The sequence below is a fragment of the Schistosoma haematobium genome, chromosome 1 (genome assembly GCF_000699445.3).
Source record: "Schistosoma haematobium chromosome 1, whole genome shotgun sequence".
Lineage (NCBI taxonomy): Eukaryota > Metazoa > Platyhelminthes > Trematoda > Strigeidida > Schistosomatidae > Schistosoma > Schistosoma haematobium.
Window position 1 is genome coordinate 80,700,768 of NC_067196.1, and position 26,941 is coordinate 80,727,708.

The 26,941-nt window shown below is 31.3% G+C and overlaps 1 protein-coding gene across 1 annotated transcript in view; it reads left to right on the forward strand.

The window, feature by feature from the left end:
- Positions 1–224: 224 nt before the first annotated feature.
- The window catches only part of CNTN2 (contactin 2 (axonal)), a 47,107-nt gene continuing 20,390 nt past the window's right edge, over positions 225–26,941 (forward strand). The window contains exons 1-9 of the mRNA XM_051209812.1: positions 225–385; positions 1,896–1,999; positions 8,575–8,991; positions 12,061–12,201; positions 13,867–14,025; positions 19,539–19,763; positions 19,869–19,964; positions 21,471–21,620; positions 25,247–25,387. Coding sequence (XP_051075274.1) covers positions 1,906–1,999; positions 8,575–8,991; positions 12,061–12,201; positions 13,867–14,025; positions 19,539–19,763; positions 19,869–19,964; positions 21,471–21,620; positions 25,247–25,387 — 1,423 coding nt within the window. The 5' untranslated portion in view covers positions 225–385; positions 1,896–1,905. The remainder of the gene's footprint in view (positions 386–1,895; positions 2,000–8,574; positions 8,992–12,060; positions 12,202–13,866; positions 14,026–19,538; positions 19,764–19,868; positions 19,965–21,470; positions 21,621–25,246; positions 25,388–26,941) is intronic.

The following is a 26,941-nucleotide window of genomic DNA, read 5'->3' on the forward strand; positions in this document are numbered from 1 at the left end:
GCTTCAAAGATCGTGTGGTTACGGCCCAGTCCCACTACGGAACCAGCTCCGCGATCATCACGACTATTATTAGCTTACTTGTTTCACCCATAATATGTGTAATAAATATAAAATAAATATGGCCTTCTGCAACAAAAAGCGCACTTCCAATACTCGGATACATATTTCATGGAACAAACAATTCGGTGATTTTTTAACCAACGTTTGAATTTCAAGTGTACAAGGTTATAGTGACCGCCTGCTTCAAAAGTTTTTGTTCAGATGCGTTTTCTGGGCTTGCCCCAAAATCGTGTCGGTGAGAGTTGTATGGTTTCTCAGCATGATCTTCTAACGACCAGTTAACTTTTTACAGGCGCAGACGTTCATCTCTAAGTGTTTTCATTTGGTAAGTAACCAAAGGGAACGGGGTGAGCTATATCAATTGATTAAAGTTCGTCATGCATACGTTAGCGGCAGATCTCGATTGTACATACAATTATTATAACTTTTTTCGGTTGCTACGCATGTGGTGTATGCAACAATTCAGCTTTTGGATCATTATAAGGCATTTTATTTTCTGGAAACTACTTTTATTCCGAAACATCATGTAGTATCCTCAGATTAAAATGTGATTGTGAAATATTTCTTGTAGGGAGATGTCGTTAGGCATTATGTAGAGCTCTTCATTTATTGTCAACCGTTATCTAAACAGGATGTCTAACTTCCGATGGTAAATAAGTTGGATGTATGACTAAGATATATATCTCTATACGTTAATCTGCGGTGTTTTTGAGTCAAAATTTGCAATTATAATGTCACAGATCTTACTGTCAAAGATTGACCTGTCTGGGGTTGGATTCCACGATGTGTGTCTTTTAATAACATTCGTTCCATTTCTGTTTGTGACTGATCCTTTCTACATGCTCTTCTGATCCCTATAAGAGGCTATTCATGTTCACCTTCTTACGCGAAAAGTATTATTACTCTGCGACAAACATATCGACTTAAGCACAATCATATATCCCGATGCATATCACACGCTTCAGAAGTTACCATCACATTTCGGAATTTATAATGAATATAACTGCGAAGTAAATGTAGTGGCGTTACTACAGTGTTTGCAGTTACCTAATTCCGTCTGATTATACTTATAGAAATAATCATACAAAGCAGTGACTGCAGTGTTAACTTTTGGAGTGACTTGGAATTGACTCAAAATTAATGCAGTCAGGAAGAAGTGAATCATTTAGCGAAAGAAACACTGAAAACCTCGCTTGGTGGTTTCATGTCTTTTTGTAGCTGTTCCTAGTTTCCTTGATCACTCCTACACCAGCATAAGTGATACCAAGGTTCTGTATGGTTTGTTTTGGTGCAGTAGCAGTTTCATGACCCCGAAATGGTGTTATAATATTTGTACATTCAAACAGAAATAGAAATCTAACCGGTGTTGTAGATTGTATTTTATTTGAAGATTATTTCACAATTTAGGAAACATTGCTTTCTCTTTGTTATCTTAAAAGAACTTGTAAAAGGTAGAATTTTGTGGTTCTGGTGCACCATAAAAGTAATCAACTACTGTAGATATTGATTCAGTCGGTTAAACTACTAGTGAACTGAACTATTAGAGTGTATTGTAGTCGATTCACATGTACTGGTTAGTTTTGTAAATACCTGAGTAGACGTAGGTTCGCAAAACCAAAAGCAGTTATTTACCAGATTGTTTTAATATAAAATTTTGTCGCGGTTTTGGTTGCTTCACCTATCTTGTTCTAGAGGGAAGCTTCAACCAACACACTTGAGATTAAATTTCACTGTTTTGGCCAAACAAACCTATTTACCATATATGTATTGTAGTTTCGGTTTTTACGATCAATAAAGTATGCTTTCTTCCTTGCTACCTTTTTACTTGTCCGAAGGTCAAGTGTTATGGCCACCACTACTACTGCTCCTGATGTTACCTACATTGCTATGATTGGCTTTTGGATTATGATTTTGTCTTCGAGTGTGTGCGGAACTTTTGGTAAGTTAGTGTATTATTTATTTATTTAAACACAAACACTGGCACGAAAAGAAACCAAATATATGTGCGCCACACTTCGTCAAACGATTTGTGTGAGGTCTGGAATACTGATTTTGGGCCCAAATCGAAGCAGATGGTTTTCTTAGAAAGCCACTGTCCTGTTAGAGGGGTCTATCTTATTTTTCCCTGAAAATCGAGTCAGGGCGTCTGTATTAGGTAGTTTTAGTCGGATTTGTGGTGTTAATTATAGTCGTAATTAGTAAGTTCCATCGCAACAAAACTAAATTTGTTCTATTTACCCAAAGTAGTAAATTATCTGGATGTTAGATAACCCTTGGATATTATTTGGTTCCAATAAGTTTTATGTTGTGTAACTTAGCAATATTTATTGAATTTCATGCTTTCGTACTTAGAAAAGGGATTCTTTCAATCAGACTGGATGGTATAGATTATGATTATACGGACAGTCGTTCTGTCTTTTTACGCATCGTTAACTCTACGAACTCCAAGTGGATTAGATAAGTTATTAGGTTCAAACTATATTGTGTCATTTAGTCCTTTCAGTTGGTCATCATTTTTTTACTTATTTCAATTGCTTACTTTTCAATACACAAACTGCGACTTGTTCATTTTCAATATTAAAATATCACAATCAAACTATCATTAAACTCATCATCTAATTTATTTCAAAATAGTTTTCGTCAGTAACTAACATGAATGAAACCAGCGGTTTAAATTAAACTCATATTAAACCAAAGCTATTTGTCATACTAGATGCTAATGGTAATTACATTGAGGGGTATAAATGATCTTTTCCCTCTTCAAGTTAAATGAATAAGAAAGCAAGAAATTGTTGGTATTCAACTAACCAACAAGAATATAGACTTTGGCATACTCCAAAAGGAAAGATTTTATTTATATTACACACTAACCACATAATTACTCAACCGAATGAAAAATACATCAAGGTTGCAGGTGATTTATGTGAATAATTCAATAAAGTGATGATTTTAAATTAATTATTTTTCAAACAAGTTTCATCTATATGATTCTGAACTAAAATTTAGGGCTAGCAATAATATCCAACTGTTCAACACGGAAGCAGATAAAACTGGATTCCCATATGCTAGTTACTGGTTAAAAGTCGTATTGTGATCACTGAACCGTCACTTAATTAAAATTTTGGTGTTAATTGATGCTACCAGTGTCTGTTAATACCAACTAACTTTTACTAAACCTTAACCATTTCATCTAATTTTGGCTTATTTTTAGGGTATCGCTGTCCTCTCTAAGATCGCTTAACATTTTGTAGTTTATTGTTCATAATTTCAATTTATCGCTACGAGTATTTATTCGTAATCTGAAGACGTATTAATTTTAATTTTTTATTGTCTTTCACAGCCGATCTTATTTTATCGTATCTTCATATCGAAAACTTAGTTTCCTATTCAAACTTAGTAGCTAGGTACAAATTTATATACTCGGCTTCGGGTTACTTTTGGATTGAGGACTAGTGATACTACTTAGTTACCCATCTAAAATTAGTTTAAATTCGAGACCTGGATAGTAGCCAAATGTTTTATGTACCGATGAGACTGCTTCAGAATATTAAGTAGTAATTAGTCATTTTTCCATCGTGACAGGCAAAACTATATCGTGAAATAGCTCTTTATGGTATATTAATCAACTTTAAAATATTAGAAATTCCTATATTGTGAATTAAAACAACATATCTAAGCGAACATTATTCTTTCAATTAGATCCTTATCAGGGTTTACTCTAATATTCAGTAATACTTATATACATGTCCGAAAATATTAATTTAATCAAGGAGGTTTATGGGTCAGTGGTAACAGTAGAATAGATTACGTAAATAAATAAGTAAAAATTACAAATTAATAGGGATGACTATTTTAGTAGTTGTGATAAGAATAGTAAAAGCTTGATTCAATATTTCATAATAGGAAGTAGATCAGTGACTCAAAATTGTAGACGCTGAAATAGAATACTTGGAAATTATCTAAATTGCGTAATTAGAATTGTTCAAATAATTAGGCGGTAAAGCGTATGTTTTAAAATTGGGTGAAGGAAAATAAATGGTTAAAGAGCACAGAAAATCGTTCGTTAAGGCCAATTCGATCAATGAACACAAAACATTGGATTGTTTTCTCGAATCCTTATAGCTTCTGTCATATACAAGAGACAAAATCTAATTAAAAATATTTTTTTGCTTATATATGTTCTGATTCATCATGTTAACAAACTATTGATTGCCTTTAAAGAAGTCATTATTCAAATCCGTAAGTTCTAAGAGTCTTTGGGTTGAATCTCTAGAACAACTGTTAATAAATAATTCTGAAAGAAATTTTATACCCTAGTTTAACTGCTATTTTCCATAATGTCCGGCTATTTTTCTTCCAGTAAATATAGACCTACAACGAGACTAGTTTGAAATTTATTTGTAGAATTGTATATTCATATAACCTCAATTTACCGACATATCCCTCTCCCACGGTAAAGTGTAGAAGGTCCTCAAATTCAACACGGGGAACACCAACCTAATCACACTTGATGAAAAAACTCTGTAACAGGTGGAAACGTTCACGCACCTGGGCAGCATCATCGATGAGTGTCGATGATCCTATGCAGACGTAAAGGCGAGGATTGGCAAAGCAAGGGTCGCATTCCTACAATTGAAGAACATATGGAACTCAATACAACTTTCAATCAATATCAAAGTCAGTATCTTCAATACGAACGTCAAGGCAGTTCTACTGTACGGAGCTGAAACTTGGAGAACTTCCACAACCATCATCAAGAAAGAAGGTACAAGTATTTATAAATGGTTGTCTACGCAAGATACTTAACCTCCATCGGCTGGATATAATCTGTAACAACCTACTGTAGGAGAGAAAAAATCAGCTTCCATCTGAAGAGGAAATTAGGAAAGTACTCTGGGAGTGGATAGGATATACACTACGGAAATCACCAAACTGCATCACGAGGCAAGCGCTAACTTGGAATCGTAAAGGGGAACGGAAAGGAGGAAGATCGAAGAACACACTTCTGAAAATTGGAAGCACATATAAAATGGATGAATAGCAACTGGAAAAAAATTGCTTAAGACAGAGTTGGATGGAGAACGCTCCTCCACGAGGGGTAACAGGTGTAATTAAGTAAGCACAGTAAAATGTAGGGTCCTCTCGTAATAAGATAATTAAAATCTGGGCGATCCGGACATATTGGGCATTTAATCTCCGATCACTGTAGGCTATTTGTCCTCTCATATAAGAAAGGATCAAAATCCTGTGTTAACCATAGGTGGATTATTCCAACTAATATAGCGCATAAAAAACTAGCCTCAATAATTATCGCGCGCCTAACAAAGATTCGTGAACTGCAAACACGAGAAAATCAGGCTGGCTTCAGACCTGGTCGTGGCTGCATCGTCCACATATTCACTATTCGTCAGGTTATAGAATACAGGCATGCTTATCGACATCCGATAATGATAGTTTTTCTTGACTTAAAAACAGCATTTGACTCTGTAGACCGAGAGGTTCTGTGGCAGTGTCTGTTATTGGAATGTGTACCTCAGAAGTACATAAACCTTATGGAGGCTCTTAACTCGAACACTACTAGTCGAGTGAGAGCTTATGGCGAACTGTCATCTGCTTTTGCAACCTCAAGTGGTGTCCGGCTAGGCTGTCCACTATCTGCATTTTTGTTCGATTTCATCATAGACCTACTGCTGGAAATAACGCTTTCGTCGGATAGATTTTCGGGCACTGATCTCCTCCCAGGAGGTTCACTTATCGACTTAGAATACACAGACGATATAGTCCTGTTTGGTGAAGACTCTGATAAAATGCCGAGTGTTTTGGTAGCACTAAGCAACAATGGCAGGATGTTTTGGATGCGTTACTCCTTCGCTAGATGCGAATTGTTGCTTTAGGACTGGTATGCGTCAACACCTGAACTAAGGATAGGAAGTCTGACCAGCCCTAATGGGTTGGTGTTTGACGAAATCTCAGCACGTATTCAGAAAGCTCGTTTGGCTTTTACCAACCCACGTCACCTATGGCGATGGCGAGATATCCGTCTATCAATTAAGGGACGAGTATACTTCGCGGCAGTTCGTTCTGTTCTACTTTACGGCTGAGAAACGTGGCCGTTAAGGGTAGAAGATACTCGTAAGTTACTAGTATTTGACCACAGATGCCTCAGAAATATTGCTTGCATCTACTGGGATCACTGGGTAAGTAATATTGAGGTTAGACGCTGGGTATTAGGGAATGATGGTAAAGCAGTTGATGAGGTTGTGAATCTTCATCGACTGAGATGGTTACGTACGCCTGAACACCGACCACTACGATGCGCAACGCTGACTAGTGTTGTAAACGGATGGAAGGAAGTTGGGGGCGACATAACCAGAACGTGACATCAATCCATAAAGTTACTAACTTGTGGTGTGAGCCATGTTAATAGAAGTGGACTAATTAGTTGGGGTCCGCGTGACATAGCTGAGAATCGATCACAATGGCTTAAGTGTTTGTTGTGACTTCAAGCCCGGCTAATTATCACGTGACTTGTTTGCCAATCTTTGCACTGTGCCAAACCAATGACGCTCGACCAGTATCAGCAGTCTATAATCCTTATTGGTCCTTTGTCCTCCTAGCCCTGCCATTTGAGTTCAGAACACCAATACCAACTTCCACTATGTAAATCATTTATTTCAAACATACCTGGTTTATATACAGGCCAAACAGAACACATCACACCATAAAATAGGGAATAACATTTTTACAAGTTCAAGTGGTTGTGAACGTGGGACGTTAAAATGAAGCTTATAATTAGAGGAATATAAATATACACAATCTAGTTACTGAATAGTTATACATAAAGAAATATATATATATATATATATATATATATATATATATATATATATGTAATATTAGTCCTTTGATAGTTCTCAGAAGTTATCCATAATCTAATCCTTACTAGGATATAACAGGGTGTACACTCTTTGTTTTCTCTCAAACTATGGGATTTAAGTTAATTTATACTTTTATTTCTATGGACTAATTTTTTCTCCCTGTATCAAATCCTTTATGCAATCTTCTTTATATATTACTATAATTGAAGTAACTGCTTCTATGAATTTGGTGTTCATGTTGTAGTGATAATGAAGTATGGTGACTTGGACGGATGCATATATGTGCCTGGTCCTACAATGTAACTGACTGATTGTTTGTAGTATTTTAGTTTTGGTATTTCCCAACAATAATTAAGATATCACGATACAAATTAAGATGTCTTATAACTTCCTGTCTCTCTACAGACATATACTTACCATACGAGTGTACAGTTTAATTAAATGATTTCATTTGAAAGGAAAAAATTTTCACTACATTCTCTTCATTTTATTCAATGACACAAAGGGTTACTTTAATTGAATTCATATAAAATGATAATCATTATAGCTGTAAATTGATTTCAGTTGTAAATTTCACTTTTTTATCATTTCTTAGAGTCATGGTTAGCATAAATTTATATATTCTACTGATTGTTCACCAAAGGAGAACAAAATGGGAGAAATTCCGGTCGATTTTGTTTTTCAACTTTTTGTATTTTTCCTTTCCAGTAGTTTTTCTTTCTCGCTCCCATTCTCTTCTTATTTATCGTTTTTTTGTCTGTATATGGGCTCTAGGATGTTTTTATGTGTCTGTATTTATGTTTTTGTGTGTGTCTGTATTCATAAATGTGCGTAACGCTTTCTATAGTTTACAGCTTATTTATTATTAAATGTACTTCTGTGGGATGTAGATATGCCTTTGTTTCAATAATAATAATAATAATAGTAATAATAATAATAATAATAATAATAATAATAATAATATACTAACCAATGACAACTATAACTGCCCATTTTTTCTGAATTACCATTTTATTATGCCTATTTGTTTTCTTCCTGTTTCTCCTTTGCATACGCTCTCTCATATCTGACTCACTGCTTGGTTAAATTTTTCACTTGTGATATCATATGGACGTACGTATATGTTTATCCTAACTACATGAATCGATTAGTTTTATTATATAGTGAGGTGATAATTGTTAATTATTTCTGAACATTTCTAGTTCAGCTTTGAGCGGTTTGCGTTAAGTTTCATAATGTCAATGATAACGCAAAATGTTTGTTACAGTTGATTTGTAATTAAATGGGGGTTAGAGTTGTTATTATTATCACTACCTTTGACTATGTTATCTTATATTTTACCAATTAATAAACGAAATACCATGAAATAAACATACTTGAAAGTGTCTTGTTGGATAAAATCGTAGTATTAGCAATTCTATAGTCTCTGTTACAATTCTTGACGAAATCTATCATCGAATTTTAATGGTGTTGTGCTGTATAGTTTTATTCTATCATAATAACAAGTAGAATTTCATTATTTTAAATACTGTTATCAAATAACCGTTTAATATAACATTTTTGTGTAATTTGTTGATCTACTCTTTTCAAAACTCTTAATTAATTGATTAATTTCACTTTTTTTTCATTTTAACAGTTTTACCTGAATTCCAATCGGTTCCCGAATCAGTTATTTATTATGCGGCAAATGATCCTATCAACAAGATTTTGAAGATCTGTTGTGATATTTGGCCGAAATGGCCTTTAGGAAGCTTAGCCTATTATTCAACGTATCATTTTCATCAATTATCTGATAATACTTCTAATCAACCATTCACAACAATAACAGATAAGATTGCTCATCAGAGAACTATATATCATGTGCCTTCTAATTTTACATGTGATCTCCATTTATTCAATCATAATAATAACAATAAAACATTGAAATCACAGAATTGTCTTTGTTTTTCAAGTGTTACTAGTGTTGAATTGTTTTCTGGTGAAAAGTTTTATTGTTTGGCCAGTACTGATTTTGGTTCAGTTATAAGTAAACCATTTCAAATAGCATTAAAATGTGAGTTAATTTCTTGTTTTTTAATATTCGATTAGAATTTTAATAAACTGTGATACACAGATAGTTATTGTGTTATATAACTAGTTTTACTGATGTTAACTTATCCTACACTTTGTATTTAATCAAGTAATCTAAAATGATATCTGAATAAATCTATCTTGATTGATACATAACTTCATGCAATTAGTTCCCTTTATGAATTTAAATAAAGCAAGAACAAATATTGATTCAGAATAGTACATGACTACAGAATAAGATAGAACGTTATATTGTGTAAAACAATTAAACATTTTTATACACTTCAGAAATCTATATATTTATTATTCAGTAATTTATCCATTATCTATTATGTACTTCATGTTTAAACAAATGAGTAAACACTAGAATATATTATTATTTCGAATAATAATACTAGTAATGGTTTTCAGTAATTTATTTCGTTTAGTAATAATAAGTTTTCTTGGTGAAAGAAAATGTTTAAACGTTATGGTTTCTTTGAAAATTTCTGTAATATTTGAGTCCTAGGGTTAATATGTATTTTGTGAAATACTTGTCATGTCATCAAATTTTTGTGAGGGTTGTGATACTGACCGGGTGCCTAAACCGAAGCAGGTGGTGATTTAATGCATACATTTTCAAAATGATTTGTTCTTGATATCAATTAATTTGATATTTTCTCTGTAGGATTATTTATAACCAGTGTTATTATTTGTTTAGTAATTTCAGTGCTTATAGGTGGATAAATATTTAGTATCAGAGGGGGTTTTGTGGAGATTGTAGTAATTTCAATAGTTGTGATCATGAGTCAATTGAAGCTAGACCACCATGGAAAACCTGGAAGCACTGGACGCCCGTTTCATTCTATAAATATTTAGTGGGCAAAAAAAATTTTTTCCATTAAATTTTCAATCAGTGAAACAGTTAGACAAATATTCTGTGTACATTTTTGGGCAGTTTATCACTTTTAATAATAATATCAGTAAAATGTGAAAGAATGAGTTTAAAATATCAAGAATAAGTTAGTAAGGATTATTGACGAAAGATGAACTGATCACTTTTCTTAATATTTTGATCAGATTTGTTCATATGGATTAATCATGAAAAATTTAACTATCTGTGATTAATACATTTGTTAACTGTAGATTCTTTTTCACTAAATCTTCTTCATCACCTATCATAAAGATTAGTTTTAACGTTTGCTGTTACACTTGCATATTTAACTGTCTGATTAATGAATTTTATCAGTATAGGGTTGTGGAGATTATTAAGTTTTTGATTGAGATCATGAACCGATTGATGTTAGACCACCATTGAAAACCTGGAAGCACTGGACGGCCGTTTAGTCCTATTGTAGGACTCTTCAGCAGTGTACATCCACAATCCTGCTCGCGGGGTTCGAACCCAGGGCCTTCAGTCTCGCAAGCGAACGCTTAACCTACTGGGTCACTGAGCCGGCATTCAACGGTGTTAATGAATTTTACATAATTCTAACCAATGGAGATAGTATATAGAAATAGTCAGAATTAGTCTCCATGATACTTGTACACTGATCCATTAATTTTCCATATTCTTTTCGAATCTTCAACATACAATTATTGTATATTTTTCATTCTTTAGCGTTATTCCCGTGGTGACTTTAATCTAAACACATATTCACTAGGTTCTCCATTGTTTATGACTGATCAGGTTACTGACTTGGTGTTATTCTTATTTTGAGTTGTTTTGATGTTTAGTCTTCGAGCACCATTATTACTATTATTATTATTATTATTACTAACAGTTTATTTCTAGGTTTTCTACCTGCTGTTAATCCTTCCTAGCTGTGTTAATATTTGTGAAATTAATGGCGACTTGACCTGACACAAATTTGTTTCACGTTTTACGTTGTTGTTGTTGTTGATAAACTTAAATCAATATAGATGTCTATGAACACTGGAGACTATATTATGCAAATTGATTTGCTAATTAATGACTAATTTATTTTTCTTCAAATTTTTAATATGGTTATATGCTTGTTTCAATTAATTCAATATTCATTTTACCTTCTCATCATTTTAATGATTGTAATTTATGGAATAGTTCACTTGACTGAATCAACATTGTAACATTGATCAAATAATTCATAAAAAAATATTATTATTTCGGAGAAATAACTTCATGGTAAATTAAATTATGACTATTATTGTATATATATATATATATATATATATATATATATATATATATATATATATATATATATATGTTTACAAGGTTTTGCCATGGAAAAATACTCGTAAGATTAGTATTTTGAATATGTTTATTTTAATGTCTTGTTTTTTTGTTTTACATTTAATAAGAATTAATCTTAATAGTAGTATGATGTAGAAAAAAAAAAGAATACTCTTCTACACTTGTATTTTCATTTACTTTTACACACATGTACTTTGTATTTGATACGTAATTGTGTTTCTGTTTTATTATTCTGACATAAAAAGACCACTATATGTATGATGTGTATTGGTTATATTTGGGTGTTTGTTAGTATGTAAGAATTAAGTGTTTGAATAATGGGTGTATGTGTTCGTGAGTGGATTGTACATGGAATGTCATGATTACTACTAATGAATTCGGATTCTATCAATGAAAAAGTATGTAATCAGTGTAATTCACTTGATACTATAACAACTATTCACATACCATTGTTTTCTAATGTAGATAGTGCAATAGTAGAGTCGCGTAAATTTTTGTTTATGTTTAGTTACAAAACGTTCTTTCATAGTGATAGAAATGAGCTTTTAGTATACTCTGCACAGCTGGAAAGTGATATATTAATTATATCTATTATTCCAACGGATATTAGTTTATGACTACAATAATTAATTAAGTTGGCTTGATGGTACATTTGAATATCAAGTCCCCATCTTGATTAGCACCGACTAACTGTTCGATTAAGAAAATTAAAATGATGAATATTCCTTAACCCCATCACCACTCTTTTAAATACTTTCCCACGCTAGTTATTTTTTCTACTTTTTATTAAAGTTTTGTTTTGCTTAATAAAATGTTTTTTAAATTAATATACAATAGCTGAAAATACATTTATACGTCAGAAACTGGTTTATTATTTCGGGAATATTGCAATTCTTCCTTGTAATTTGGAAAAAATCTATTCATCCGATCAAATCTTTTTTACTTTTAACAACACAAGGATTGCCGTTTATTCAGTTGGTAAGTTTGTATATATTTAAATACTGGTCATGCATGTAATGATTATGTTATTACTTGGAATCTTATCATGTGGCGTCTTTTTTATAGTTCCAACCGTTTTTTGTTTTATAAAAACCATGTTTTGTGTTCTCTTGTATTATGATCCACCTACTCTTATCCCTTAGTAGTCTTGGTCACTACTTCACTCGATACGTCTCCAAATCAAAACACGGTTAAACAAGAACGTAATTATATTCCAAGTAAAAAAAAGTTGAATGAAAGAAGGACGTTAGAATATTTATAAATTTACACAATAAGTTTCTAGAGTTTTCTTCAAGTATCCTTTGGGTCTGATTGGTCTAGAAATAGCCAGTCACCAGGCCCTAACACAATCCTGTACGGAACATTCTTTAATCCAATCTATATCTCACTAATAACATGTATATTCCAAATACAATATATTGTCTTCTAATATTGTTCGTGTTACATGTTAAAAAATGATTTCAAATTATCCCATTTTACGAAAATGGCATATGAGAGAGCAGCATCTAAGGAAATGTAATGTAATTATACTCATATTTAATAACTTTTTAGAAAACTTGTTTTCCTGACTAGAAATATATCTTGGTTTTTTTACCTAAATATTTTGTGTAGATACGTATAATTTTATGATTGCCTTTTTCATCACAGACTGACATTATCGGAAAAGGCGTTGTAAACTCGAAGGTTTTAATTAAAACAAAGTCCTTTGAGTCTCACGTAATGTTCATGATATCACTAAATCACTTTGTCGAGATTCATTGGTCCACAATTTCAACTTAAGCCAGTTTGTGGTATAGCCTAATTCTTGTTCAGCATAGTTGGGTAATTACCGATTTACTGCCGGTTTAGTATATTTCAGATGTCACAGCTTTTCATCGGAACATATTGAAGTTCACTTCTGAGCTTAACCACTATTGCACTAACGATTATATTTTCCTACGTGTTTATTATTCCATGTTTATCGATTCGAGACAAGAACACCTAAATTACAGGACCACTATCATTCGTTTCTGGAACACAATTTCGGTGATTTCCCATCACCTGAATCTTACTTGCTATCCGATATACTTAACCGTCTCCTGTCTTCATGCTAGTTGATCGGCATTGTTATCGATATGTAGATGACTGACAGATCTTTCGTTACTCACTATGTGGCGAATTAACCATTCGTTTGTGGGTGCTTCGTGTAAGATTTTCTACTGAACTAAATTATATAAAACCGATGTGGTAAGTTTTCTTATTTTTAACTTGAGATTTTGTAAAAAGGAGCTCTTTTGGAGACCCAAAACTTTTTCTGGTCACTGATAATCATCTGTAAGTAGTATCATATTCTTTGAAAGAGCCCATACATTGTCGTTTAAGAATGTTATTTTTAATACATTATTCAATTATTCTCCTTTGTAACGAAACACCCTAGCACCATGATTACGTCCAATTTAGGTTAGTTATTGTGCAGCATTTATTAATCTAATATAGATCAGTATCTTATAGTGTTACTTATCATATTAGGTCTATCACATGTATTTTCTATCCCTAACGTTGTTTATTTAACACCAAAGGTAAAATAGGCTTGATTTTCAAACTTTTTTTATTCATTTGTTTTGTTTTCATTTTGTTTTTATTCTCTGCGTTATTCCAAAATAGATAAATACAAGTTGGTGCAGCCGACTGTGACTAGTCGTACTAAATTATTAATACGAAATTTTAATTTTGAAGATCAAGGGTTCTATCGATGCGGTCTGTTGGATACGAAGTTAAAGACCGAACTATATGATCGTATAACTTATCACCTTCTAGTTGATGGTAAGTTCAATAATCACTAGAAAACTGATTATCATTTGTATGCCTTTTATTAAATTTATAGTTTCTTACTAGTGCGTACATTTATATCATACATATCGTAGTTAAAACTTTCACAATCATTTAAACTCATGTAACATGGTACATTTTGATTATTAAAATGGTTCGTTCAGTTCCAGGCAAAGTGCGTTCAATTATTCATAAACTTTGTTTATTTTTGACTAATATTCCATGTTGATTACAATCTGACCATATTTTTTCTGAAACGAGCATTTCAGTCATCATCTTTAATGGAGATTCGGTTATAAATTTTTCATGAGTATCTATAGTAACGTGGATTTTTGTAATTATGAGTGCTAACAGCAACACGATCGTTGGTCTAGTTCATAATGTCAAGGTTAAGTAATTCTGAATGTTTTATTCCCCCTCCCCACACACACTTATTGACTCGTTACGGTTTTATTTCAAGCTGAACTGCTTTAGCTAGTTATAAATATCAGCTTTTTAGGTGTGCAGCTATTAAAACAAATTCCTATATTCCGGTCGCATGTTCGAACTTTCCATCTATTTCAGTTTGGGAAACCAAGTGACAGTTTCATAAGTCATTATAACTGAGTTCACAAAGTATAATTAGTTACTTTTTTTTTGGAATAATTTGCTTAACTCTTTGAATTAGATTTAAATCAGCTTGAATGTAATTTGTCTTTACACTGTTTGCGGTAGGTCTAAGGCGAGTAAACTCAAATAACCATTGAATAATTAATTATTGGTTAGATGAACTAGTCACGATTTTGAACATTATACTTTCAACCAGATTTAAATAGTAAAGTAAAGTCTTCTTAGTTTTATTTTCCAATATCATATTTTGTATATATTATAAAATGACAAAGAGTTTACAGTTTAAGCGAATTTTATCATCTCTCTATTCACGCCATGTGTAAAGAAATGAATGCCTTTATATATTATATATATATATATATATATATATATATATATATATATAGACTTCCTGGTCAGTCATTATTATATAGACGTTTGTTTTGTCAATCATTTATATTCACTTATGAAAAGAATGTTTAACTATATATGTAGAGTTTTCCAGTTTATTTTCCTATGATGAGGTTTTTTTGTTTTCACGTGTTTATTTCTTTCTGTTTTGAAAATTATCATTAATTTCTTTTTTCATTTTATTTTAAATATCAATGTTCAACTTTTGTTTTATTTCATAAACTTTGACTAAATAATAAAACAAAAGTTTATCTAAATCTGTATTTATTTTTACTCATATATAATTTATTATTTTCCATTCATTATTGATATTTATGTAATAAAAAGGAGGTTAATTAAAATAACCCATAGTGACATTGAATAAGAAAAAGAGAATTCAGCGAAGAAATGAGGTTGCGTACTAATCAAGAGGTAAGGAAGAAAATCGTTTATAGGTCAGATAATAGTCCAATTGACAGATATGAAGAAAAGCGACAAACACAAAGGTCATAATAATAAACTGAATAATAATCAAGAAAAATTGTATAAAGTAGTAATAATAATAATAATTGATTAGAGTTTAAAGTGCAAAATAGTAATTCAGCCGCTCACATCCTACAAACAATTGTGTCAGTCATCCCATCGTTGTTTCCGAAGGATTGCTGACATCCAGTATCAACACCATTTCGGTAATGCAGAGGTTCGGCATCGTGTGTTCGGGCTTAGAGACGATAATCCAATTGGTGTCACTATCTTGAAGCATCGACTTTGGTGGCTTGGACATGTTCCACGAATGTCGTCCCAGTGAACTCCACGTCGTGCATTATTTGCCGACTCTGGGACTGGTTGGAAAAGCCGAGAGGTGGTCAGTGTATGACATGGTGTCGCGGTATGAAAGAAAGCTGCAAAGGGCTGTCTTGTGTTGCTCCCTCACGACTCCCTGTTTGGGGTCCTAGAGGTGTTGGAACACAGTGGCTAGAGACGTTATCAGATATAGAAGCCAGTGGCGATCCTGCTGTAACCTCTTACTTTCTTCATAAAAAGTGATTGCTTCTTCCTTAACTGAAAGAATTCTTTCTGGTTGTACCTTCCCGTTTCCCCCATTATCATTATTATTACACTACCTTACAGTAGTCTTTTCTTTCCCTTTCTTTTTTTCCTTATACGCACCTTACCTTCTTTTTTCTTCCTATTCTCATTGTTTTGTGTGTCGCATATATATTTGGTGCCCCTTGTACCAAGATTTATGTGTTCAAATAAATAAAATGTACATTAGGGAACTCTTGATTAAGTTTGAACATGCTATGGAGATGTAGATTAATAACATATAATAATTGTACAGAAATTAAAAAGAATCTTTTAAATACACAAATATCCTAGGAGAAAAAAACTGAGAAAATATAGGTATAGAATCTTTAGAAATGTAAGAACTATATCATAGTCTTCATAGCGCTTCAAAAAAGTCCAGTTTAGAAACAATCAGTAGAAATGTATAGTGAAGGTCATGTGAAAAGTGTTACGTAGCCCACTTTTCATACTAAGGTCACCAGAGCAAAGCAATATCAATGATTGGGTGCATCTTTTGATAACAACGTATTCAACAAAGTTCCCATTCAGACACTCGGTAAAGACGAACAGAGCTCTGTCCATTTTAGTCTTAACTTTTATAAAATTTAATCAAAAATGCGGACACTAAATTTTACCATTCTACTAATCCATGTGCTTTGGCATGTAGATGTAAATTAGTAGATACATATAACATAAATTGATACTTATCTCCCATTTCTGTATTCTAATTTCCGTACTCTCCACTGCGTCTTCTCATTTAGAATATTCATGTATTTAAAAGATTCATTTCAATTTTTCCTTAATTATTTTATATGTTACTAATCTACATTTCCATAGCATCTTAAAATGTACTCAAGAGTTCTCTAACGTAGGTATGCATAGATGTTATATTTTTAATGACTGATACAATTGTTTGCAGGATATTAGCGGCTGAATAGAATCCACGTAATAAATGAATGTACATATTGTGTTACAATCATTCTTATTGGAAATTAACTATATGTTCTTGTTTGTTTTTTTTTGTCTTTCCTTATTTCTCCGCTTCTACTTGTTTCTTATATTCGATTCACATTTTGATTATTTTAAAGAGAAATACTATGAAAATGATTATGTAGTTCACGTTCATACAGACTTGTTTTACTATAGTTTTTCATGAATATATATTGAAATAAATTACAAAATTCTACGAGTCTGTGTTTTGTATTTTTTTTTCTCTAGTATAAGAAAAAACAATTGTGTTTTTATCTAAGATGCATATCTTTGTGTGAAGGAGAAACGAATTTTCGGAGCTTGTTAATTGTTAACCCGTCGCCATCAATAACACCCACAATAATAATAATAATTTCGAAATTGTTAGAAAATGTGTTTTTAATTTATCATATTTTATAGATCGTTATAACAATTCTAGAATCTAAGTATTTGCTTAACTTTTTATTGGACAAAATAAATAGTTATCTCTATTTTCTTAAGTTAAAAAGATTATTATTATTGCTATTATAACTATATTGTTCTTTTTTTGTTTGCCTATTTTGTTTTGTGCGGAAACTTTTTCATGTTTTCCTCTCTTTCGTTTCATTTCTATACTTTTTTTCCCTTGTTGTATGTTTTAAATCACTTATATTGACTATATACACAGTTGGGTGGTCAAAAGTAGTTGTTTAGTTAGGAAAAGAAAAAAAGATAGTTTTAAAGTAATACATACTGTTTTAGGTAAATATTATAATTTGACTATGATATCACAATATAAATTCTATTAGAACTAATTCATTATGTACAAAGAAAGTAAGAAAAAGAACAGATGATCGTTCAATGAGATAGTAATTCACTTTAGGGAATAATTATTATGCGGTTAATTGACCGATGCTTTTGAATTATCTACATCAAAATTAAATGATTGTATATTAATGGTGGATTGATTGTTGAAGAAATTTAAGTTACTACTGATTTTAGTTTTGAAATACTTTATTAAAATTATGTTTCATGTTAACAACTGTTTGTTTGTAAATAAGAACTTTCGTCTAAATTTGAACGAATAGTTTCACAATATTTGGGCGCCGAGTTAATTTGAGACATTAAAAAGAAGAGTATATTTGTAAAATCTCAGCGAATGAATTTTAAGTAAATCCAACGTTTCGCCTGGCAATCTGGTCCAAGCTTTTTCAACGGTACTGAGTTCGACTCCCAGAGTGAACATCAACTCTGAGATGCAGGTACATCCATCTGACGAGTCCCAAACAGGACGAAACGCGCATCCTGGATTCCACTGCTAGCAAATATCCATCTTTGCTTATAATGCTTGTAAATTAAGGCAATATCGATGCATACGCACAGTATGCACATATGCCAATGAGACTGATCAATTTCAGTCCTAAAACATCAATGGGAAGATTCAAGTAAAACAATACCAAGTGAATATAGATTACGGTTATTTCATAGGCCCCAATCAAGCACTCTCTATACCTAATTAAAGTATTATATATGTTAAAGTTTTACTCTTGTTAGGATCATTTCAGTATTAACTTTCTTTTATCTGTAAACCTTTCTCCAGTAAAGGATTTTACAAATAGTTAACTGTTGAATTAGGAATTCACGATATACTTGTCTATGTATTCAATTTCAGTCAATTTTTTTCGATATAGTTCAGTCCTGATATATTAGTTGTTCCTTTTTTTTAGAAAATAATCAACACATTAATAAACTTATAATTCTCTTCTTAGACGAGTACATTATCATGGCATTTTTCACCTACATGTATTTTATAATACTAATCTATTATTTTTCTGTGTTAATTAGGTATTAGCATTTATAAAGATTTTATTTATCCATAGAAAGTGATATTTAATGAAGATGAATAATTGCTTGGATGTTAATTACATAAAGTATCAAAGATCCAATTCAACAAACTGCAAAATCATATAATAATTTAGTTATTGTAAGAAATAATGTTTTAAAGATTTTCATAAATTAATCAAATGTCAACACACAGTTGTAATTTATGAAACTAGATAATGCGGTTTGAAACAGTAAAAAGTAACCAGTTGAAATCACAGACATCAGGTTATATTTAATGGTTAAGGTAGTGCGTGCAGTAAATTTTGAGTAGAGGGAAATTATATATACAAATACCGTCTTTGGGTTGCCTAAATATGTATTATGGAAAATTGCAGCGATTTTGTATATTTCGATCAGTTTTCTTCTTGTCTCATGTGGTATGGGAATTTGGGCCGGTGTACGTGTATGTCAGACTCTAAGTTAATCATGACTAACTTGTTAATGTATGCTAATAAATAGTGGAATTGTTTATTTCTTGTATCTGTGTTAGCATAATTTTTATGATTGTTCACAGTTTTTGTGCTTGTTTTTTTCGGATGGTTCTACGTTGAATAAGTTAATTCGTTCATGTGTAATTATTTATTTAATCTCAAAATTCACATAAGCTATTTTATCTAATTTTATTTTAGTCTCTTCCAATCCTTCATTAAAAACTGTTTTATACATGAATTTGGATGGTAGTCTATTGGATATTGATACGGTCAATGACATTAGGAAACCAATAAAAATAACTGCTTATGAAAGTCAGAAAATAACATTACCTTGCGTATTCAGTTCACCACAACCATATGTGGCTAATGTGAGTCGAGTTATCGGTGTATCTAATGGAAATCAAAAGTTTGACTCTTTATTTGGTAAGTCCAAATGTTGAGAAAAATTTAGTGTATATTTTTAAAAAATAGATTCTACTCCCTAATCGATGAGTAATCGATTTACCGCACGTTTTTTCTTTCTTCTAGGCGTTTTAGATATATATAATTTGGCGAAGAATGATGAAGGATTGTACTTTTGTACAGCTAACAATATTACTTCTTATGCCTATCTAAAGGTTCTTCGTAAGTTAAGCATTTCAAGAAATATACATAAATATGCCTAACATTTGTTTTCACAAATCTGAAATCAATGCATGTAAAATGTGTAATCAAGCTGTCAGCTAAGCAATGAAATGAAATATTCCCATAGTAAATATAAATCCTCAGAAAACTGATTAGTCCGCTTTTTTTCCTTGGATAATTCAAAAACCTTTATAAATGGAATTAACATTCATACCTATTTCTAAAGCGAGTAACTATCTGCATTTAGTGGTTAAGCAGATAATGCGTTGTGTGTGTGAACGTAAGGTATTGGCTTCTATTATCGTTGTGAAGATGAACTCTGACGTACAGATACCTTCGGCTGGTGAGCTCCACACATAACAAAACACACGCCTTAGATTCCAATGCTGGCCACATTCCATCTTTTCTTGTTTATGTTAAGTTTATTTTGATTTGAATAAACAAGCATCAAAATATAGTGAAATAATTAAGTTTAGGCTACCTACTTGTGCTACGGGTATGCATTTAATTTAATTTGTAAAAATTTGAGTTATCTGACTGTTTTGCTCAATTTCACTGTTAGCTACAATCCATCTATAAAACTTGTGATAAAATGACTTTCTCGAGCCAATTCGCCCATGATGCTCATATGCTAACCAAGACCAATCAAAATTCAATCAGGAATAACAACTCAATTCCTTACGAATTAGAATAATAAATTGTTCAGTATTAAAATCATAAAAACAAACCGTAGATGATTCCAGGAAATATTATGATTAGTGTCCAGTAACGAAATGTAATTTTCTTTTGTCGATTATGATAGTACCTAATGATTTGGCTAGGAATCATGCACTTTTGTACGTACCTCGAAGCACCGACTTCATAATTTAGTGTCAATTTGTAGTTTGATCATTCTCGGATTTTTTTTTCAAATCATTCTTGTATCACTCGAGATATAATTTTGTGGTAAACCGTCATTGGATTTAAATAAAACAATCATCTAATCTAATGATTGTTTATCATCTCATCAACTGATTCACTTTAATTGTGTAACGTCTCATATTTGGTATTGATAAAGGACACGATCGAGTAGTTTTGACTAATATTTCCCTCTCGCAGTTTAGAGTATTATTTCAAAAAAAACATGAAATAACACCAAGTGATTCATTTAATGTTTGTTCAGTTGTTTCTAAGTCACGAATACGGTGTTGCATATAGTGAAACATAATGAAAAAAATAATCTATTAGCTCAATTTACTACTAAATTATACTAAAAATATGTATTTTATCATAAATGTTACCTACAAGTTATTATTATTATTTTCAAATTCCATTTCGTTTCATCAAAAATTATTCCTTGATACATACTCTAATATCATACATTTTCCCCCTTGATTATATCGTCCTGTTAAAATTTGTTGGCTTTCTCATTTTCCTAATACAATTTTGTGTTTAATGTGATATCCACAAATATATGTATTATTGTTTCTTTCTTTTTTTCTTCTAAACTTATTATTGTTATTTCAGCTTCACCTCAATTAATCGTTTATCCGCAGAATATTAAAGCGAATATAGGAGATTATGTTAATTTATCATGTATAAGTTCTATAATTGATATAACACCGACTTGGTATTTCAACGGAATTCCTGTTCAATTTGTAGTGTCTATAAATCCATGTAAGTATATATATATATATATATATATATATATATATATATATATATATATATATATATATGGTTTTTGAAAAAAGTTATTAAATAAATCTTGTCTGTTATCTTATTTCTTAACATTCAATTAATTATATGAACGGAATATTTTATGAGTGTTTGGTTAGTGTTAAATTAAAGAATAGTATTGATTTCCACATTACAGATATTTTCTTGACATTGGTTGTATTACGCTCTTAGAACTGTTAGTCAGCAATTGATTATGTTGAAAATTTTTCAGAAGATTCAAGATAATTTTTTGTGGTTATCATGTATAATCTAACATATTGTTATTAACAAAACGTTAGCGTGTTTTTAGTGAGTTAGTTTTCTACGGGATGAGGTCGCTAACCCCATGCCTAACCCTCATCCTTTATCCGGGCTTGGGACCGGCAGTAGCTCTATAGAGACCACAGGCGGAGTTATTGAAAAAACGTATCAATTGTAAAATAGTCGATCGAAACCTTTGTATTTCATTAGTTTTGATGCTGGTCATTGAGAGTAAAGTTCCAATCAGTTGATAATTATCTTCTTTTGCACAGTCTACTTTTATGTTGTCTATAGGATTCATAAGCCACCTTACATGTCTATATGGTGATAGTATATATGTTTTGTTCACATGTTTACTTTTGGCTTTCCCTTTCTTAGTTCCTTAGATTATATTGTACATGCCTTTCTACTCATCCCTTTTCTTTTCCACTAAGTTAACTTTTTAAAAAAGTTGAGGATAAAAACGCTGAAAATTCTATAATATCAATATCCTGTTGTATTATTATTGTATTCATAGTCATCGTTTCGTCATCACCCTTTTGTTTCTTCAGTTCTCTCTCTCCCTTGTTCTCTTGCTTGTTTTAATATTTTTCCTTTTTATTCCTAAAAAACCAATTTATAATCTCATGTTTTACTATTTCATGTTATTTTAACCGATTTTTGACAATGAACATGATAATTAAGTTAAGGAGGGAGAGAGAGAGAGAGTGGTGGAGAATGAAAGTAGGGCAGATTAGAATGATTGAATGAATAACTGAATTTACTTGTACTATGTACATGATATATGTACATTTGACTAAATATCAATTACCGAATAAAAAAAATATTAACAATCACTACTAGTACAATAATAATATATTTGTTCATAAGTATAGAGTTTACATTCTTGCTACAGTTGAAGTATCTATTAGTTTTGGATGTTGTCTGTTTTTTTCTCCTTACAAGTATGTTATAAGTTTGCTTGTTCAACTATCTCGGTAAGTGTGGTTTTCCTTCTTTTATTACTCTGTTACACATACCCTAATACCACTACACTACATGTGGTTATGTCTTTTTTCGTTTCGCTCTATGGTTTCTTTTGATATGGGTTTTCCAATGTTAAAAAATGTAATATGAAGGTGTTTATTTGGTTGTATACTTCCAGTGTTCGGATTATCCATTTTACATTATACTGAAATAATGATAACCCAACTCTTTTATGTCGGCTACATTCAGACTATTCTCTTTCTCTCTCTCTAGATTTGGGGTTTTTATAAGCGCTTCTTCGTGGGTACAACTACTGTAGTTTACATTATCAAACTTGTTATTACCATGATTCATCTATTATCGATTAGTTTGAATTATACTAGCGTAAAGATATTTTCAAAAAAGCTGAGGTTAAGATAAGTAACTATTCAATATACGTAGCAGAATCTATCATACTGCAATAAAAATATTTCAGTTAATTGCATTAAATAAAAAAGAATGAATTAATTGAATGTTATGGTGAATAATGCTAGTGATCCTCGTTTTCAAGTTAAATGTGGTCAAATGAATAAAAACATTTCAGAGGAAGATCTTATCAGTCATTCATAGTAAATGTAAAGCTTGTTATGAATGTGCGTTAGCTTAAGTTTCCATATCACATTAGCACTACGGGATAGATATAGCGGGATAAACTGCAACATTGATCGAAATAATGTAGTAGCGATATTAAAGAGAGAAAATAAACATTGAGAATATAGTTTGAAAACACAGAATGTACAAGTATGTGTGAAGAAATAATAGAATTCAAAGAGTAACGTTATGTACAGAATGGATACATCTACTTCATTATAAATAATTTTGAGCTAGCCATGCAGGGTCTGAAACCACTGATCTTGGTTATCGTGAGTACCTGCATCTACCAAGATGGCTCAAACCAACAGTCAGTGACTTTATGAAGTAATTTTATACTTTGGTCTACCTTCCTCAAAACTCCCTCAACATTACTATTATACCAGTTGACATCGTATGTCAAGATGTCAAGGCGGTGGTTAGAAAATACACATTCCATCCATCTCAGTTAATAAAAATTCACAGCTTAGATATGTCTTCTACCTCCTTAGAATGTGTTTCACAGCCATAGAATAATAAAGATAGACATTTTGCCTACACCAGACGTAATGTAAGTTTGCAGAAGCCAAACAACCTTTTTGAATTGCTGAACTTTCATGGGACACCAACTGAATAGGGTTGTAGAGACTTCCAAAATACGTAAAGTGGTCAACGCACTCAAGTGTTTCATTCCCATGGTCGGTCTAGGAGATGACCTGGAATAGTCCTAAAGAAACACTGCGTTTAGAAGAAAAGAAACACGCAGTAATATAAAAGTATTTACAATTTGTCTTCCTTCAACTGTTTATTCTCAATATTACTCCGTATATTTTCTTCATATTCAACCTTTCTTTCCGAATCATAGTCTCCAATATTCAATCTTTCTCACTATCAATGATACTACTATTTATCTTTTGCTATATCACCCTTGGTAATTTAATGAAGCTTAAACTTTTGCATATTTGAACCAGGCTATGTGGTATTTATGATTGATTCACTGTCGGTCAGATCAATCATACTACACTTCTATTAAACTAAAATCAAATGAGTATCTCATCACAAATGTCTAAAGTGATTATTATCATAATGATCTCAGCTTATCTTTTAATTCAGTCATTTTTTATGCTTATATAAACATAATTGTAATGTATTTTCGATTAATACAAATTATCACCTTTTTGTTCAACATACAATAAAGTATTCTAGTCACATAAATAGTTCCATTCATACACTAGGTAATACTAGTTAAATGAGATAAATTAAGGAACACAATTAGAACGATGTCATTTTATTGTTATTTTGCACTAACATTGTTTTTTTTTTCACTCAGACTAAAACTAAATCTATTTCTGACGTCATGTCTTAAAACAGGTTAATCATAAAAATCATCCGTTTTTCCTCTCATGCTGATATCTCTCTTAAACCCTTATGTTTAGTCGGATTAAATTGAATTTTCTTGTATATTTTAATGAGTTTTATCATATATCATATATGTGCTCTGCGGATATTACTTTATTCAATTATTATATGGACATCGGCGCCAGCCATGATTGTCCAATCAGATAAATTGCAGATAGTCAATATTTCATCTTTATGTTTTTTTCTTTCCCCCTGTCTCTCTTTCTATATCTTTTTTTTTTTTCGCTTTAGATTTCTGTTCTAGTTCTTCCGGTTGTGTAAATAAATTTGATCATGTTCTTTTCTCTACGCTCATCTCTCTTGTTTCCTTTTTCTGTATCTTTTTTTAGACCATACATCGTTGTTAATTAATTCAATGCAATTATCAAATGTCGGTATATATCAGTGTATTCTTGAAAATGATGTCAATAATATATGGATAGATGGAATAAGTACAGTTAGTTTACGTGAACAATCATTATTTACAAGAGGTGAAATTTTTAAAGTTTTTTTTTTTTTTCTAATGACTGTTTTACAATGTAATATATTTTGTTTCTAGATAATAAATTTCATCTTTCAGTTTCATTTCAGGCTTATTGTAGATTCCATTTTAAAGTCATTTAAATTATGCCATTATTATTATTATTATTATTATTATTACTATTACTATTATTATTATTATCTGTACACCGTATAAAGTTTTAATTAAATTTTTTTCTAAAACTGTGTATGCAAAAATTATTTTTATGTATAAATATGGTAAAGACAGTAAGTAAAAAAAAAAGAGGGAAATGCGTCATCCAAATGAAATTAACAGTTTTTAGAAAGGGAAGAAAAATAAAGAATTTGTACTAAGCCAATATATTTGAAATAAGAATCCAAACGAAATAACTTAGGTTTATTTAGAATTCATGTTTTGTTTTTGTTTTATTTGAAGAATACTTTGAAAAACTACAATAGAATTGTATTAGTGTTTTATGTTTTTAGTTGTATTGTACCTAGATTCGATTTGGTTGAATGATATACAGAGTTTCATCCAGAAAGTTATGAGGAATGAATAAATACCAGTTTATTTAATCTATCCTTTATCCTATTGTGTTTTATCATAAGCTGATTATTTCTCTTTCATCATTCAGTGTCATTTGAATATCGTCAGGATGATATATCTAATTCAAAAATATGTCCACTATCTTATATCATCATAACCAATGTTTCACAATGATTACACTGATTGAGTGCTTATCGGTTACTTATTGTTTGGGATTTTGGCAATATTTATTTAGAGTTATTTAAAATTATTATTGGCTAAAATATTTTTTATTGTACTTTCGAAGAGCGTTTTGAAAGGGAAAAAGTGTAGTTAACTTTCAAATAATAATATTCTAATCCATTCCATATTGAGTTAATCTTAACATTGAATTTAGACTTTGGTTAGATTTTTGTTAAACACATTAGTTAGGCTACTTTATCTGTTACCTAATGTTTTCCTTTTCTAACTTTGATGTTTCTTTGTAAGGATCAGGATTTTAGTGCACTAGAATTGCGAGAGGCTAATTTTGTAGTTGTTTTGTCGGTCACTGTTATCTCTAGGCAATTAATAGTTATACACAACAGGATAAGAGTAACTATAAGTCGAGCAAACTGTAAATTATTGACTTTAAACTACTAAAGATTCCCACTGTAAAAATTAGAATAACGCGTATAAGCGAATACGTAATCGCACCCCATGGAAAAATGATGAAGATTTACGATCGATCACTCGAAATAACTCAGTATTGTCTACCATATGACCATTGTCAACCAAGTGTGACAAATTAATGTTGTATATTGTCTTTGTCTGGTCTTAACCAAACCAAGCTGAGAGATGTTTACTCATTACCTGATAGTACGGCCAGTATGATTGTCTCAACAGGAGCAGCTGATTTTGTAGATGGACATCTAAGGGATCAACTCAAGTAACTTATTCTTTGTTTGAGTTTATATCACTGGTTTGCCATACAATACCGACAAAAGATTAGCTGCGTATTGTGTCCTATTGAATACCG